The sequence below is a fragment of the Myotis myotis genome, unplaced genomic scaffold, assembly GCF_014108235.1.
Source record: "Myotis myotis isolate mMyoMyo1 unplaced genomic scaffold, mMyoMyo1.p scaffold_m19_p_13, whole genome shotgun sequence".
Taxonomy (NCBI): domain Eukaryota; kingdom Metazoa; phylum Chordata; class Mammalia; order Chiroptera; family Vespertilionidae; genus Myotis; species Myotis myotis.
Genome location: NW_023416317.1, coordinates 17,693,935 through 17,712,631, shown reverse-complemented (window position 1 = coordinate 17,712,631; position 18,697 = coordinate 17,693,935). Strand labels below are relative to the sequence as shown.

General features: G+C 44.2%; 1 protein-coding gene across 4 annotated transcripts in view; it reads right to left on the bottom strand.

Moving 5' to 3' along the window:
* The window catches only part of DCP1A (decapping mRNA 1A), a 50,620-nt gene extending 46,646 nt beyond the window's left edge, over nucleotides 1-3,974 (bottom strand). The window contains exons 1-4 of one of the 4 annotated variants that reach the window (XM_036331900.1): nucleotides 3,700-3,835; nucleotides 2,701-2,850; nucleotides 2,039-2,079; nucleotides 843-970 (exon numbers count right to left, since the gene is read on the bottom strand). In XM_036331900.1, the coding sequence (XP_036187793.1) occupies nucleotides 843-924 (82 nt within the window). In that variant the 5' untranslated portion in view covers nucleotides 925-970; nucleotides 2,039-2,079; nucleotides 2,701-2,850; nucleotides 3,700-3,835. Of the gene's footprint in view, nucleotides 1-842; nucleotides 971-2,038; nucleotides 2,080-2,700; nucleotides 2,851-3,699 lie in introns of all 4 variants that reach the window. The other 3 variants (XM_036331901.1, XM_036331902.1, XM_036331899.1) reach the window with 3 other exon arrangements.
* Between the last annotated feature and the right edge of the window lie 14,723 nt (nucleotides 3,975-18,697).

Sequence of the window (18,697 nt, the reverse complement as noted above, 5' to 3'; positions counted from 1 at the left end):
CCATCCTGTGTCTCTCAAACTAAGTCCTATTGCTCAGGGGGCATGAGCGGCCAGTAATTCAGTGTCACATGAAAAACAAAGGGTGGGCCCTGACCGGTTTGGCTCAGTGGATAGAGTGTCCGCCTGCTGACTGAAGGGTCCCAGGTTGGATTCCGGTCAAGGGCATGTACCTTGGTTGCGGGCACATACCCACTGGGGAGTGTTCAGGAGGGAGCTGATCGATGTTTCTCTCTCACTGATGTTTCTAACTTTATCCCTCTCCCTTCCTCTCTGTAAAAAATAAAAAAAATATACATATATAAAATGTCTTACTCTAGAAAGTTCTCCCTTAAAAAAAAAAAAAAAAAAAAAAAGGGTGAAACTTACCTTCAAACAATGGGAATATAATGTAATGCTACTATATTAAATAGTATGGTTAATTAAAATAACATAAGTTATTGTATACAAAAGTATTTTAATTTTAGAAGCCCAATTTAAAAGATTTTTTCTTACTGAGACTGATTCATAACTATAAAAGAGTATAGACCAAACTTTTTTACAACTTAAAACTCCAAAAATAATGTGCTAATAGAAACTAAAGTCACCCAACTTGAATTGTAAATATATGAACTGCAATAAAACAGACATACTCGCCTGACCAGTGTGGCTCGGTGGTTGAGCATCAACCATGAACCAGGAAGTCACGGCACATGCCCGGGTTGTGGGGTTCGATCCCCAGTAGAGGGTGTGCAGGAAGCAGCCGATCAATGATTCTCATCACTGATGTTTCTCTCTCTCCCTCTCCCTTCCTCTCTGAAATCAATAAAAATATTTTTAAAAAAACCACAAAGAGATATACTCACAGCTTGCATTTCTATACAGAAGAAATGGTTCATGGAGCTGAAATTCCAAATCTTTATTCACTGGTTCAACAAGATTGTGCATATTCAATCGATTCACAATGGTAAAACCATGGTAAGGTGAAGCTGACCTTAGATTTAATAGAAGAAAAATAATAATCTATAGTCACTGTCAGTTTGCAGAAATGTTATCTACTTATTTCAATTTCTAAGAATGAACATATTATCGCATTACACAATATTAGCATTTACAATAGTAAACAAAAAAATTTAAGTCAGATCATAACCCTCTTCCTCTCAGAAGCTTCCAAGGGCTCAGTCCCCCAGAGTAAAGGCCAAAGTCCTTATTATTAAGGCCACAAGGCCTTAGGAGATATGTCTGTCCCCCCTCACCCCCTTCATCTCCTTTGCCTTTTGCTCTTCCTGCTGCAGCCACACCGAGCCTCTTGCCACTCTCCCTAAATACCTCTCTCTGCCTGGATCACTTGACTGACAACACAATGATTTTTCTTGTACCAAACAGGTCTTTCCATAGTTCTCCCGAGTTAGATAGAAAATGCCTCAAATCTAACAGTAAGAAATGTCTTCAGTTCCCATTCCAGGGTGATTCAGTACATGGGATCAATGGTTCTCTCTCATCATTGATGTTTCTGTCTCTCTTTCCCTCTCCCTTCCTCTCTAAAATCAATGAAAATATATTTAAATAACATACCCATTACAAAAGACATTGTACACAATCCAGAACTTTTAGGGAGAGAGTGGGAAAGGGGACAGAACCAGAGTCACAGAAGATAATCTCTCATTTAGTAACCACAGAGCAGCAGGACTCATCTTCAACTATACGATTTTATGGAGCTAAGGACATGTTTATATTTATTTCAACTATGTATCTTTTTTAATACAGGGGTGGGGGTGGGTGGGGAGGAAGGCATTTGTTTTAAGACTCGTTCATTATTAAAAAATGTTTTCTGTTTAAGACTTTGCCAGGATCCTAAATTAGTCCTAGTTCTGTGTGTTCTGAATCACAGGAAGGCTCAAAGACGAGACGTAACTTGAGACTCTCACAGCTAGAGATGAATGAATACTTGAAGGGTCAAGCAGGAAGGTTCCAAAGACAAATGAACAACAGGGTTGAACCACTTCACGTGACATTGTTTACCATGACATTTAAAAATATGTACCTTTTTTTAAAAACTTACCTTCGATATACAAATAAGGTCCCTTCTATATCAGTCTTCTCCTATAAGAGACAATTAAACAGTTAGGTTTACCCCCATAATGCAATCCCAAATATTCCAAAGGAGAAGAAATACTTCGTGTTTAAGATAATTTTTTAAAATTAATCACTTTTGAACAGGTCAAGCTAACTCTCTCACTCCACCAGCTACTTTTAGCAATTTCTTTTGCATCCTTTCTGTGCTACTGATGCATATTAATGTATATGCGATGTTCAACTCAGCAACATGCCTATATCTGCAGCATTTTTTCTTCTTTTAAAAAAATATGTATCATCTTGATTGCCTTAGCTTAAATATCACCATGGAATGTTTACTTCTTGACTTTCAAATGTTATTACAAGTCTTTAATATTTGTCTGCAATCCGTATTTCACAAGTTTATAATTAGGCCAAGAAAGGAAAAACCATTCAGAACAATTACAAACTAAGCCAATGTTTCTAAAACAGTTACACTTTAAAAAAAAATCTATAATTTTGTTCTTTGTGGCTTCCCATATGTCCTCCTCTTCAAGGAGGTGAATTAAAGATCTAAAGCAAGATAATCTTGACAACTGCCTTCATCTGAATTAACTTTAATAATACCAAACGCTTTTCACAAAATTACTGGTTACATATAACTTATACCTGTATTAGATCGTAAAGAAAGTGCGATGATGATAATCTTTCATTGTTTTGTTAGCATAAGGATGTTTCCTACTGAAGTGTGAACATCAGTCATTTATAAATCCAATTCACCAAACATTTACGGATGATTGTTCTAAGTGTAAATAAAACCTATGTGGTTGAATGAGTTAATGAAGAAGGACCAATTACCAGACAACAGGAAATTATGTAATTAAAGCAATGAAGGAAGCTTCAAACAGGGACCAAGTCAGTGAACAGACTGAACGTAACTTTTTCGGACCCCCTCCCGTGCAAACAAACAAAAAAACCCCCAAAAGTATTGAGTCTGATGGGAACATTCAGGGATGGCATCACGAGCAGCACAGCTGGCACGAGACACCTTTACGGCCCCTCTTCTCCAAAGGCTTCAAGGGAACTTAATTAACATGGAAGCCCTTTAAAGTGCCTTGAAGTCTTTCCCCAAACTCTGGAAACTGAGTGTAGTTGGGTAAAAGCGGGGCTTACCCACACCTCTCTTCCAAGCATGGAAACTAACTGGATTTTAATCTTTAGATCCAAATGACCTCTGCGAAGGGGGCCCTTATTGATGTCTGTTGCAGGGGGGAGGAAGAGCGCTGGCTTCGTAGATTTTGTGTGTGTAATTTACCGATAATCCTCAATCTGGCAGGTATCTTTCTGACCTCCCCGGTCTCATATCCCTAACACATGAGCAAAGAAGGCAGATCACCCATCTCCCCGGACCCGACCCCAAGGCACTGATCCTCTTCCAACCCACCCCTCGGTCGGCTTTCCCCCCGGATGTCTGGGGCCTATTTCTTCGGCTCCTCTTTCCCAATCCCGAGGCCCCGACACCCCTCGGGCGCCGGTCAGGTTCTCCAGTCCTTGGCCTCGTCTCTGCCGCCCTGGCCTCCGGCATCACCTCCCACCCAGGGCGGTCCGCGCGGCCCCTTTAAGAGGCGGTGGCCGGGCGGTAGACGCCAGTGGCCTGCGGGCACTCACCCACTGGTTGGCCTTGGGGCAGAAGGTGTACAGAGCCACCTGGCCCGTGAGGTCTGCGATGCTGGTGATGTAGGGGTCGTGCTGCTTCAGAGCCGCTAAGCTCATCTCCTGCCCAGCTCGACTCAGCGACTCCATCTTGAATTCTCGAGCCGAGCCCCTCTGGAGGGGGCGGAGTCGCGGACAGGAAGGTGCCTTCGCAGCAAAGTTCCCCCAGCAGAGTCTGCGCCCTCGACTTCCGCCTCTCCGCTGGGCCTCACGGCTGGGCGGTACGGTAGCTATCATGCTCCGCTGCGCCCACACCCCGGAAACCGGGTTCCGGCGTCGTTAGGTCCCAGGTGCGGGTGGGCGCACACGGCCCCGCGGGGGAGCTGGCAGGCAGGGGCCTCAGGCACTTCCCTCCGGCCGGCTGCACCGCCCCGACGCCCGGACCCAGGCTGCCCGCGAGCTCCCTCCGAGCTCCTGCCCGACGGGGTTGGACACTGACGCGGGACCTGCTGCGGCGAGGGCACGGGCAGCGCCCGGGCGATAGAACGAAGCTCGCCGTGGCAATCTCCCGCGCCGTTTAGAAAGCACAGCCAGCAGTTTGGTATTTTTCTTTTTTGTTTTGATTTATACACCTTTATTTAGGGGGCTCCAGTTTCACTCCTCGTAGATGTTATGAGTTTCTCATGCTTCTTCGCTCACTCACCTAGTGCTGAAGGGTCCCCCAGTGTCGCCCTGAGCGGCCACCTAGTGCTGAAGGGTCCCCCAGTGTCGCCCTGAGCGGCCACCCTCCTCGCGACGGGACTTGTTGACTAGCCCCGGAACTTGCGCGGGGGCGTCGCCAGTTTCGTTTACTCCTCCCGACAGGAGAGCTCCCGAGCTTTCACACTCCCCGAGCACCAAACTCATGCCAGCGAAACCTCACGATTCCACCTGACGAAGCTCGCTTGCTCAGTATTGTCCCAATTTCAGGCAGACTACAGTAAACAGCTCCCAAACGTCCTGTGCAAAAGGGCCGAATCCCACTGTTCCATTCATGTTTCTCTCTGGATGGACCCACCAACAGAAGCTTGGGGTCCCCGCTGCTCGCCCTCAGGCCCCGGGGCGGGGGTGCGGGGTCGGGGGAGGGCAGGGCACTGCGGGCGCCGGCGCAGCGCACAGGCTACAGGATTGGGTATTTTTCTGAAGGAAATTTTTGTGCTGCGCATTGTTTGAAACTTTAAAAAGTTTGCTCTTTTTTTTTTTTTTTTTTTTTTTAAGCAAACATCTGTTGAGCTTTTTAAAGAGCCAGGTGCTAGAGTAAAGGCGTGGAGACTATAGGGAGCTCTGTGCACACACCCTCCCTCCCTCCCCGTTCCACTTAAAAAACATTTTCTCATATTGAAAAGATGCCCCAATGTTAATGAAAGAAACATTCAAATCTATAGAGAACTTGTGTGAGCTTATTTGAGCCACACTGACGAATGCTGGGAAGCAAAGCTCAGGGGATTAACATAGTACATGCTCCAGAGACTGGCAGTTTTGCACCCCGTTTTATCCATTACAATAAAAGAAGAGGTACGTGGGGTACAGGAGATTCATTGATGACAGATTAGGGAGGGTGGAGAGAGCGAAGCAGGAGGGAAGGGGAGACCTCTGAGTGGATAAAAGGTAAAATGGTAGACACATACTTGCCTGCGTCGGGGGTACGGGAGAGTTAACAGTCAACAATTAACAGCAGTAATGGGGCTGCGTGGTCTCTGCCTGGTGCCCTGTTTGTGCTCCCTGGGGTGTTCCCCTGCCATTCCAGAGCAGTTAGAGCGGCTGCAAAAGCAGTAAGTAGACAGGCATCGTTCCGTAAGGACTGCCCTTTGTCAGGGAAGAGCCTAGCCTAGGACGTGCCTACCGGCCATAAACTGCTTTCAGTTAAAAAAGCCTTAATTTCAGACCATCCGCCAGGTCTCTCTTGAGTTTGCAAGGCTGCCCTGCAGGCCTTACCTGAGTTTGTCCGGTTTGGTATGTGGCCCCTTTTTTGTCCACACGTCCCCCTTTTGGTCATAAGTCAATCCAAAGGGTGCCTTGATGACCAACCTTCTCGTTGGAGAAGGAGGTCCCACGGTGCTAGAAAGGCTCATTCCTAGGATGTCTCAGTGTCAGCATTTGTCTTGCTGAACAGGGTGGACCACTGGGGATGGGGCAAGACCATAACCTTAGGTGGCATTCAAGGTCGAATTAGTATTATTCAAAATAAAATGCAGGTGAATGGGAGGCAGTCAGATCCTCTATAACCTTATTAAAAATATTCTGGATCATTTATAATTTTTGAGCTACAATGATCCAAGTCTTTTTGCTGCTTGTCTTAGTAGGTATTCTGCATCTAGTGTGACATTTACATTCCAGGAACAAAGGCAACAGTATTAAACCAATTAACACCAATTAGGAACAGAATATGTCTACTACTAGGCAAGGAAGGGTCTGGGGCAGGGGTGGGCAAACTTTTTGACTCGAGGGCCACAATGGGTTCTTAAACTGGACCGGAGGGCCGGAACAAAAGCATGGATGGAGTGTTTGTGTGAACTAATATAAATTCAAAGTAAACATCATTACATAAAAGGGTATGGTCTTTTTTTTTTTTTAGTTTTATTCATTTCAAACGGGCCGTAGTTTGCCCACGGCTGGTCTGGGGGGAATAAGCATCCCAGGTGTGGACGAAAGGGGCCACATGCTGACCTGACAAGCTCTGGAGAGGCCTGCATGGCAGTTTTGCAGACCTAAAGTAACCACAAAGGATGGTCTGAAATTAAACCTTAACTAAAAGCAGTTATGGTGGGCAGTTACGTCCTAAGCAAGCTGTGGGCAAGTTTGAAATGAATAAAACTAAAAAAAAAAAAAGACCGTACCCTTTTATGTAATGATGTTTACTTTGAATTTATATTAGTTCACACAAACACTCCATCCATGCTTTTGTTCTGGCCCTCCGGTCCAGTTTAAGAACCCATTGTGGCCCTCGAGTCAAAAAGTTTGCCCACCCCTGTCTAAGCCGATATCTTCACTGATAAGGTCAACCTGTACAGTAACTGAGCCTATCTGTCTTTTTGCATCTATGATAACATACCCTGGAAATGTCTGGGTAACTTGTGATTTCCCTGTATCTGGAGCCCCTGGGGCACGGCCAGGTGTGCTGGGCCCAGGATAGATGCAGCAGATTCTTTCATTTGTCATGTTAATTGTTCCTGCACCCACCTAAGTATGTGTCCATCATTTTACTTTTTATCCTATCACCAAGGTTTCCCCACTTCGCTTAATCCCACCTCCTTAAATCTGTCACCAATGAATTTCATGTATAAATACGGATGTAACCCTTCCATTCTCTGGAGCACTATCTCAATTCGTTGAGGTTTTGCTTCCCGGCATATGTCGACAGTTTGGCTCAAATAAACTCACAAAAATTCTTTACAGGTTTCAATGGTATTTTTACGTTAACACAGGCAACGGAAAAACACTTTACCTGTGTTATCTTAATTTTTATTAAGTTAATTATATGCTTTCTTTTTTTATCCACTGTCACTTATGATATGTTTGGCCAGTTGAATTAAGGCTCTCTACTATTTCATTCAGAATATCATTGTCACAAAAAAAAAAAAGAATATCATTGTCCAAAAAAAAAGAAAAAAAGAATATCATTGTCTAGTAGGTGGGAAAGATGAGCAGGGACCCAAGTTAAATTTTTCATATCTAATAAGGGAGGGTGTCTGGGAGACATATTGTTCCCACTAGGAAACTATAAGGAGGATAACAACATAAAAATCATTTTATGTACATTCAATCAATAACAACTAGGTGATATAAGAACAAGGTTTGAGCAGCAATTTGTGAGCATACAGGCCTTGTTGACATCCTGGGATAGCTGTCTGTCTCCAGGTCGGCAGCTTCTCATCCTTGAAAAGTCTTTGATCTCCACTGTAGATGGAGGCGACATAGGGGCAGATGTCCATTTGCAGTTAGGCACCGGATAAGGTAAGGTCCCTTTAAACACGGTTGGAGAGGGTCGTTAATTAATGTCTTTCCCGATGGACAAAAAACTCCTGGTTGTAAGTTGTGGTCTTTGGCGTCTTCGTCTCCTGGGAGTGCTGTGAAATGAATGTCACTAATTTATCAGTCCCTATAATTCTCCATAATTTATGTCTTAGCCAGAACATTCTTTACCCCTTCTTCATTTAAGGTTCTGTTCACTCAAGTGTTTATTTGCTTTCTTCTTTGCAATTTCTGGAGCAAATTAACCCCTGGCTGTCATATGACCCTCAGTATTCTAGCCATACATAAATATCCTAGCTCTGTTAAGTCTAAAAATCATGGGGATTTAGCCCATGTTGTCTAGCTGTTCCCATTTTAGACAGCCTCATAATTAATAAATTCTAGAAAATGAGATTTCTGGTTATTCTTTAAATACTTCCCTTCAATTGTATGGTCTCCTCCACTGTCTGCTTCCTGTTGGGTAATTTGAACTTTTAACTCTTAGAAGCCTCAATTTCCAACGATGACCAAAAGTAAACAACCAGCATTCCTTTGATTGATGTTTATGAACACATTTTAAACACACTCTCACTTTTTAAAAAAATATATTTTATTGATTTTTTTACAGAGAAGAAGGGAGAGGGATAGAGAGTTAGAAACATCGATGAGAGAGAAACATCAATCAGCTGCCTCCTGCACACCCCCCACTGGGGATATGCCTGTAACCAGGTACATGCCCTTGACCGGAATCGAACCTGGGACCCTTTAGTCCCTAGGCCAACGCTCTATCCACTGAGCCAAATTGGTCAGGGCCACACTCTCACTTTTAAGAAATACATGTTCAACCAAGCACAAGGCTACCTCAACAGCTCCAAATCCACTTTACAGACTTTAGGCAATAAAAAACCCAAAGCAGATGACCTTAAGACTTGTTTAGCAATCAATGTTTCTGTATTACACATTATTTCAAAATATTTAGATATTCAATGACTTTAATTAAAATTCATTAATTTAAAAAAATAAAAAGGAAAGAGAAAATATTCACTAATTTATAAAGAAATAGTTGAAATAATTAAAGTTACTTGCTTAGGTTTTGTTTGTTTGTTTGTTTGTTTTCCCTTTTGGTAAGAATCACCTTCCAAAAATTTGTATTTTTAAAAATGGCCCAGACAAGAGTTCTTGGTGAAGACCAAATGTTTGCATTTCAAAGGTCCTGGGACTTTGGTTTCATAAAGCCAATTATCTATAAGCCTCTTGAGATGAACAGGGAGGTTTGGGGAAGGTAAAAGGATTTGGTGGGCTTTAGATGTTCTGGAACTATATCTTTAGCCCTGTAAAGGTTGCATAGATAAAACAAGGACAGTACTTTAATACCTCACTAGGGACTGACAAATCCATTTACCCAATTTTTGGAATGTTTCTTGACATTTGGGCACGTTTTTCTAGTTTGCAGACAGCACACAGCTTAGGTTCACCTCTAGGAACTGTAACGCTCTTAGACATATGGAACCTCTGTCCATTTTTCTTGGGAATGGTAAATCAGGTCCTAACTGCAAGAAAATGTTAAAATTAATGGTGTCACTAACTGGCCAAACTTCTCCAATGCTCACTTTATATTGGGATCAGGCTGTGTTACAAAAGATTAGCCTTTTCTTGAGGGACTCGGTAAAATTCTCCCAGTTGGTGAGTATGTACCCCAAAAAGGGACTCTCAAGGCACTGTGGATTGCTTCCCCATCTACAGAAAGACACATGTAGGAATCCCAGAGTTAGAGGCATCTCTGCAAGTCTGGACTGTTGGGCCATTATGAGTAGGGCAGGTACCCTGTTAAGCTGTCTCTCCAGCTCTCAAGGAAGTTAAGAATGAAGAAAAGATGGTTAGCAAACATTCAGTCAGTCTCAAGATTAGCTTCCTTTTAGGAGATTCCTTTAAAATCATCATTTTCCCCTTTTGGTTCAGTATCTGGTTCATGTAATTCTAAATACATATTATTATTCTGGAAAAAGCATATGTGGGCATCACTGATTTCTAGTTGGAAGGAAACAGGTTTTGATTTAAAAACAGACATTGGTTAAATATTCCTGTCATTTATACGGAAGCTTTACTCTGAAGAAGGCAATTAGTTGGGTGTGGTTAAGAACAAATAAAGTAGCCCCAGTGTCTACTGGGGCCTCCGTGGCCTTGTTTCCTTTTTCTAAACCCTGTTTTAGTTTCCTATGGTCCTTAAAATGGACAGTTTTCTTGAGAATCTTATTTAGTAATTTTGTTGCTTTTGCTCCCTGAAACCAGTAGGTATATAATTGGAATAGGTTAGAATGACCAGGATTACATGTTTTAACAGTTAAATTTTGTTGCAAACCCATCAGGATCCCCAATAAAATTGGGAACTGTTGGTTCCTCTCTAGCTGAGACCAGCTTTTCTCCAAAGGGAGGTGTTAGAATTCCTATTCTCATTTTCCCTCCAGTCAGTATGGAACGATAGTGGAGGAGATAGAAGGGGAACAAAGAAGGGAGGGGAAGAACAAGTCTGGACAAAGAAGCTCAGAGAGCAAAGATACAGTGGAAGAGCTATAGAAGGGAGAAAATGGGGTGTGGTGATCTATTAGCTTCAGAAAAGTTCAGAGACTGTCTCTAAAATTTGTTCTTAATTTCTTTAAGAATTTATCTGTCCCTCTCCTTAGAAGCTTCTAATTTCCAAATCAAGATACAGTGACCATTCATTCAGTTTAAGTTTAGAGCTGGCGTTTTCTGAATTTTTGCATGCAAAATTTTAATTTAGGCACCCAAAGACAACTGCATTTTGGCCATTTAAAGCTGATCTCATTTCTGTTAGGTCGTCAAAGGAGGAACGCAAGAGGCCAGAGTGGTGAGGGATTACAAATTTATTCGATCTTCCCATCAGTTGCCTGAGCCTGGATGGCTTCAGCACCCAGTGAGGGGGGTCAGTGGCTTTTAAAGGACTTTTGGTGGGATTTTTTCTGGGCGGAGACTTCTTTATGCATACCCGGAGGGGAGAGAATGGAATGTGGTCACCTCAAGTGAAATGTGGTCTTCAGCAAAGGGCATGTCCATAGTGAAATGGCCTGAAAAGCCATTTCCGGGGGAAGGGCATCAACTCAATTGCTCCATCGAACCTAACATTCCAGCCTTTTTGTTTTATGGAATAGGGGCGAAGGTCATATCTTCTGTAACTGCTTCCTGCTGAGTCTGGACGTTGAGATCACAGGGGGATGGATTTTGATAGTAGTGGGCTGGATGAGGGGTGCAGCACCATCATTTCCCCAAGAGCCTGGTTGGTGAAGTCTCTTGAGAGCGGTCCTGTTGAGTGACTTGGGAGGTAAAAGCTGGTCCGAGGCTGCCATAGCGTCATTTGTCTGGTTTTGCTGCTTTTCTGGGCCTGGAGCTGAAATACAACTGAGACCTAGATGTTATTTTTAGAGGGGGGAAAGATTAGGGGTCTCAGTTACCTCACTAGTGATATGAAAGGGGAGAACAGGTTACCCTGGGGGTGAGGTTCTTGTTTTCTCAGTTTTGCACCTTTTGGGCATCCACATGTTTCTTGTAGGTCCTGAGACAGGGTTATGAGGAGAGCGATTATCTGGACTGCCCTTTTGTGTAGGATATGGTGGGTTACGGGGACAGGCAAAGACTAGTTGTTGGGGGCCATGCCTACATTGGCTGAGAGGCGAGAATACAGGTTCCTGTCCAGTTGGTGGGGAGACAGGTGTATGTGTTTTCCCCACTGAGGAAGAAAAATCCCTGATCATGGGGACAAGCTGAAAGGTGTAAGGAGAAGAGGTGGACTAAAGGGTATGAGATTCCTTTTTCTAGTTCCTCACTCCAAGCTGAGAGGGTAGTTGCCATGGCACTACCGATAAGGGGTGACAGATGAGTGGTTGAGATTTTATTGCAGTGAAAGTGGGAGGGGATGTTAAAATGGGCTGTCATCCAAGGGAAAGAGAAAGGGAAGGAAAGGAGCAGTTGAGGCCAGGGGCCAGGCTGGTTGGATAAGAAGTAAGACACTGCACTCAGACCAGCCAGATTTAGTACTTTAAATTTCCTGAGGTTATAATCTGCTGCTCGTTGCTTTAACTTCTTTTTTTACTGAACCTTAATCCTTGCTGTTTTTCTGAATATTCTGGTTTAGTTTAGGAAGTATCCAGCAACCTTGTCCTGCCAGCCTTGGAGACGGAAATCTCACTTTCTTGCTTAGAGTAAAATGGCCCTTTTACAATTCTTGTAGATAGTTAACTTTAGAACTTCTTTCTTTCTTTCAACATTTCTCTTTTCCTTCTCATCACATACACAACCTTCAGAAATCTCACACTTTCAAATTAGCCTTCAAACCTTCTTTCTATGTCCTTCAAAAATGCATAACCATGCCTCAGACCTTCCATTAAGTATTTCTACTCTAATATTCTTTCTTTTTTCTTTAAAATGTATTAGAATTCTTCACTCTTAGAAATCTTAATTTTTCAGTGATAACCGACAGGTAAACAGCCAACATTTCTTAGATTGACATTTTTGAGAGCATTAAAGGGGTTGAGAATGTTGGCCTTGGGATCTATGGGCTCAGTGAGGGGGTCCCTTTGCCATGTCATGTCATAGAGGAGCTTTGCAAGAAGACTGAAGTTGTGCACCTGGAGGCGAGAGTACGCAGTGAGCCTGAGAAAGGAGAAAATTTCTTGTTCAGAGGAGGGGACAGTCATAGAGGAGATAGGGAGATAAGGCGTTTACAGTCCCAGGAATGGCTCGGCCTTGTGGGGTGAGAGAGTGAAACCGAGGTAGGTGGCTGTGGTTCAGGACAACTGGGCTTTATGAGGGGATACATGTTAGCCGTGGCCGGGCTCCGGGGTAGAATGAGAAAAGAGCGAATGGGGGAATTTAGTAAGATACAGTGTGAGGTGAGGTGGCTAATGGCTGTGAGACTAATCCGTCAACCCCCATAATAGAGACTGCGGAGTGGACAAGGGTCCCAAGCGAATTTGGAGAGGGCAGAATTAAAAGGAGATCGGCTTACCTGCCACCACAGTCATTACCCGAGGCTCTGTCCTGGTGATGTAAGTCTGTGGGGCCCTGTCAGGGCCTGGGCAGCTTCTTCAGAGGCCAGTCCCAGGAGGTCTGGGGGTTCCAAACCGGATCCAGAGGGCTGCCGTGCTGGACTGGCTGAGGTCCGACCCAGAGGGGCCAGAGTACAGTCTGATTTCCAGTGGCCTTTCCTTCCGCACCTGGGCAGGGCCCAGGCGGGGGTCTCGGGTTTGGGCAGGACTTGGCTCAGTGTCCTTCCTTGTTGCATTTGAAGCATGGGCCCGGAGGAGGCTGAGCCCCTGACTTACCCTGGGTTGGAGGACCAGGACCGGCACTTCATTTGGGGTTCATGAGAGCGGTGGCCAGGAGCTGGAAGGCCTCCTTCTGGGCCTCAGCCTTGGCCTGATCTCGCCTCTGTTTTTGGATTTGGGTCTCCTCATCTCTATTATTAAAAACCTTAAAAGCCAGGTTAACGAGGTCTTTTTGAGGGGTGTGTGGACCTGTGTCTGTTTTTTGAAGTTTGCAGCGTATATTGGGGACTGATTGGGATATAAAATGTGTTCAGAAGAAGGGCTCCCTCTGGGGAGGTGGAGTCTAAGGTAGTAAATTTCTGTACAGGAGGACAGGAGGACGTAGATGTCGTGTCAGGACATAGGACTGGGTTAGGCACTCAAATTCCTTAGTAAAGGTGGTCAGGTCAGTGGAAAAAAACCTGAGATGCCGCTCAATCTGTGTGAGGCTGGACATAGAGAATGGGACGTGGACTCAGGCTATGCCCTCAGTTCCTGCTGCCTCCCTCAGGGGTAGAATGGATGTGGGACTAGAAGAGGCTGTTGAGGAGGGGAGTCTTTGGCTGGCTTGCGAATGAGTGTTAGATGGGAAAGGCTGTTTTGGAGCTCACGTTCTCAGGATTTGGGTTCTCAGGGACTGGGGAGAAGGTGGTTGCTGGTTAAGAGGGTCTGGGTTTTGGGGATCTATTGCAGGTGAGGGAGAGGATGTATAAGGGGTGGAAGTTGGTGGTCTGCTGGGTCAAGAGTAGATTCAGGATCAGAATTGTTAGGGGTAAGATGAGTAGAGCAGGACTGCGAGAGAGGATTGGGACTGAAGGGTGAAAAAGGCCTGGGCGCAGGGAATCTCTGACCATTTTCCATTGCACTGATAGCAATTACGTAAGTTGCTCAGTGTGTTAAAATTGAAAGTGTTGTTTTCAGGCCATTGAGACTTATTATCTAGTTTATGTTGTGGCCAAACAGTGTTACAAAATAAAGTGAGGTGGTTGGGCATGATCTCCCCAACGAGTGTGCAGAGGGAGTGTGGCGTGGCCCACAAGAGAGGAAGGGTGAGTGACAGATCACAAATCCAAAGGTGACTGTTTAGGGCAGGCGTCCCTGCTGCTAAACAAATCACCACGAGAAACAAGAGGTGACCCTCTGGACTGGGCGTCCCCAACCCAGAAGGACCCAAAGCCGAATGGCTGAGAAGTCTTCTGGCCTAGCGCTAGGGCTTTCGAGATGAGAGACTTCCTAGAAGTCAGAGAGTGGGCAGAAGACCCGAGGTGAGAGGAATTGTGGAACGTCACTCACCTAGAGAAGATTGGCCAGTGTGGGATGGAGGGTCAGCAATGGAGAAGGAGAGATTCCCGGTCCGGCATCCTCCTTGGCTGGCTGGGGAAGACCCCATAAGGGAGGGAGGCCTGATCGAGGCTGACAATCAAGTCACCCAAGTAGGATTCGGAGGTAAGCCCAGGACGAGCTGCGCTGCCTACTGCCCTCCCAGTAGCAGAAGGAATGCACGAGGCCAGAGTGGTGAGGGATTACGAATTTATTTGATCATCCACACACCAGCTGGCTGAGCCTGGATGGCTCCAGCACCCAGTGAGGGGAGTCAGCGGCTTTTAAAGGACTCTGGGCGGAGACTTCTTTATGCATACCCGGAGGGGAGAGAATGAAATGTGGTCACCAGCAAAGGGAATTCCATAGTGAAATGGCCTGAAAAGCCAGTTCCCGGGGAAGGGTATCAACTCAATTGCTCCATCAAACCTAACAATTTCTAGTTAAATCTTCCCATTTCTGTAAATCACTTGCAAGTAAAGGCTTCCTATTAGTATTAATGAGGGATGGGGTCTGGGAGTTCTCAGCCTTGGAGATATGACTTCCCATGTCAATTTTAGTTTGTTGTTTTTTTCCAATATATCTGCAGAGTCTGAGCAAACTTTTGAAGGTATTTGGAGGCAATCAATTGCTGTGTCTCCTTCACATCAATGTTTCTCTCTCTCTCTGTCTCTCTGTCTCTGTCTCTGTCTCTGTCTCTGTCTCTGTCTCCCTCTCTCTCTTTCTCTTTCTCCTTCCTCCCTCTCCATTCTAAAAACCAATGGAAAAAATATCCTGGTGTGAGGATGAAAAATAAAAACAAAAATAAGAAAAACCAAAGTTAAAAACCAGCCACCCATTTTTTCTGTCTCGCTTTAGCCTGTGTTCTGTCAACCCTTAACCTGGAGGATTTAAAAATACAGCTCGAATTAAGTCTCTACCACAAGCAAGGGAAGGTCCTGGATCCAAGAGACAACTCACCCAAGTTCACCCAATGGGCAGGGAGCTGGCAGGCTCGATGGGCCCTTCGTTGGATCCTAGCACAGGTCCGGGTCCGACGGGGTGGTCCTGGGTGAGCTTTGGAATCCGGACACACTATACCAAGTAAATGTCAGCATAGAAAAACATTAAAACCTGTAGAGAATTTTTGTGACTTTACTTGAGCTACACTGACAATTGCTGGGAAGCAAAATCTCAGGGGATAGAGATAATGTTACGGAGAATGCCAGTTTTGCACCTTATTTATACATTACGATCAGAAGAGGCGTATGTAGATTATCTGAAATTCATTGGTGCTAGATTAGGAGGCGGGAGAAAACAAAGCCAGAAGGGACAGAAAACCTCTGGGATTGGATAAAAAGTAAAAAGATAGACATACTTATTTTACATAGGTGGGTACAGGACAGTTTACAGTCAACAATTAACATGATAACAATAACAATGAGAGGATTTATGGTTGCCACCCAGGTGCACTGGCTGTGCTCTGTGGGATCTGGTAAAAGGGGAGTTACCCTGACATTTCAAAGGAATCTTAAAGTAGATGCAAGACAACAGATAGGCATAGTTAGGTAAAGATTGACCTTTATCAGGGAAGATGCTTTTAGGTAAAAAGTGTTAATTTCAGACCACCTTTTGTGGTTACTTTAGGTTTCTGAGTTTGCAAGGCTGCTATGCAGACCTTACCTGAACTTTATCAGGTTTATAATGTGGCCACTTTCTGTCCACATCAATGAAACTTAAATTTTTGAAAGGAATAAAACCCCATACTATTTGCATTGTTTATGACCAGCGATCGCCAACCTTTTGGACCTCACGGACCACCAGTGGTCCTCGGACCACCGGTTGGCGACCGCTGGTTTATGACTACATCCTAACATGGTTGTTTTTTTTTTTAATGGAAAGAGATTTCATGTCTTACATTCTTTCCAGAATCACGCAAAAAGCGTGTATGAATGCAATGAAATCGGTATTCACTAAGCAGGTATTTATTGAACTCCTGATTGTAAACTGCTAGCTACTTGGGAGTTTCAAAGACTATTTAAGACAGCTGCCTGGTTCTGGGAGAAACTGCACTGGTTGATGGAACCACCACTCCACCTGGTCAGGAAAGACTAGGAAGGCCTCATGGAGGAGGTGATGTTTGAGTTAGTGCTTCAGGGATGAATAGGAGTTCAGCGATGAAAAGCCAGGGCTCCTTTCCTTTCATAGCCTAATGGTGAAGTGGAGAAGATGTGGTCGTCCTTTTTTTGACAGATAATTTATTTAATGAAGCTGGGTGAGAAATCACTGTTAAAGTTCCACACTATTCAGGGGGAATCTGGTATTAGAATCCAGGGACTCCTGCTGAGACAGGCTAGTAAGGCCAATCGAGTGGGCTAGGGAAACAGATAGTTATACAGCAGTTTGCAGTCATCTAGTAAATCCTATCTGTTTTCCCTAAACCAATGAGTAAATGGTTTAGCCCTGGCCGGTATGGCTCAGTGGTAGAGTGTAGGTCCGGGCACCTGAATCTCAGCTTCAATTCTCCATCAAGGGCACATAACTGGGTTGCAGGTTTGATTCCCAGCACACACAGAAGGTAACCAATCACATTGATGTTTCTCTCTCTCTCTCTCTCTCTTTCCCCCTCCCTCACTTCCACTCCCTCTCTCTCTCTGCCCTCTCTCTAAAAATCAATGGGAAAAAATATCCTTGGGTGAGGATTAACAACAACAAAAGAGTACATAGTTTACATTTCTCCCCAACCAAAGGGGAAGTAGCTTAAATTACCCTACTTGAAGATAGATAGCAGAAATCCAGTTAGTGCCATTTGCCAACCACACCCAAGTAGTACAGGTAAAGTTAAGAGAATAAATCTCATTTTGGTGCATCAGCATAAAGCTGAATATTCTATTGATCCTTCCCTAAGACCTCTCCTAAAGGCTCAGCCTTTAAAATCCTGGAAAAATGCAAGCACTCTCCCTCCCAGGAGTACTCTTGCACCTCCCCCCTTTCTTACTCTACAGATATGCATCTCTTAAACTCTAAGGAGCCCCCACAGGACAGCAATGGGCAGTAGCAGTTAGTCCAGGGCAAATCCCCTGAACCTGTCCTTAAGGCTCCCTATCCTGTGACTTCTTTATACATACACACACACACACACACACACACACACACACACACACACACACATGTGTATATATATATAGGATATATATATATATATATAGGATATATATATATATATATTTCAGAGAGAAAGGGAGAAGGAGAGAGAGAAAAACAATGATGAGAAAGAGCCCAGCCGGTGTGGCTCAGTGGTTGAGCATTGACCTATGAACCAGGAGGTCATGGTTCGATTCCCTGGTTTGTGGGCTTGATCCCCAGCGTGGGGCGTGCAGGAGGCAGCCTATCAATGATTCTGTCTCATCATTGATGTTTCTATCTCTCTCCCTCTCCCTTCCTCTCTGAAATCAATAAAAATATATTTTAACAATTAAAAAATACAAGTAATTAAAAATACAAAAATTTCAATTTCAATCACCCAACCTTACCTCTCTCCCACTGAGTGGCCTTGGGGTAGAAAATAAAACTTGCCATTTAAAATCATGGGTCTACGGGAACATGGGTCATGGGACACTAGAATAGAAGTCAGATCAGTGCTTTAGTTTCATACCTATCTGCTATGTCATCGTATCAGTCAGTCACAGACTTCCCATTTCTCTAGTGTAAAACCCAGTCCTTGCCATGGCTCTGGAGACATTGCTCTCTGGCCTCCTGCTGTCTTTCCATCTCCATTTTCTATGAATCACTTTTCAGTTATTCCACCTGATCCTACCCTAGAACCTCCTTGCTATTCCTGCACAGGTGCCAAATGAGTCTTGTCTCAGGGTCTTTGCAGTTGTTCTTCCCCCTTCTGGAACATTCTTCTCTCTGATACCCCTATGATATCTGATATCCTATAGCTCACTTCTTCACTTTCTTGTCCAAGTAAAAATGTTCAAACCTGTAGAGAATTTTCATAAGAATTTACTTGAGCCAAACTCACAACAGTATAGGAAGCAAGATCTTAAGTGCTCCAGAGAATAACAGTTTTGTCCGTCTTGTTAATGAAACAGGAACCATGTCTGTCTTGTTGACCATCACATTCTCAGTGCCTGGCAGAGAGGCAGGGCCTAATACCTATTTGTTGGGTTAATTGGACTGTTGGGATGTCCTCTATTGCATAAACCTGAGAGAAGGGATGGTTATTCCAAATCCATATCTAACAAAGCATTTGTCATGAGTACTAAACAAATAATCAAGCCTGATTTGCTTACATTAATATATTTTGATTCTGAGGCTCTATGCCTCCTGAAGCACATGTACTGTTTTTTGATAGCCCAAAACAGTCATTCAGCACCTTTTCAATCTTGCAACCTTCCCCA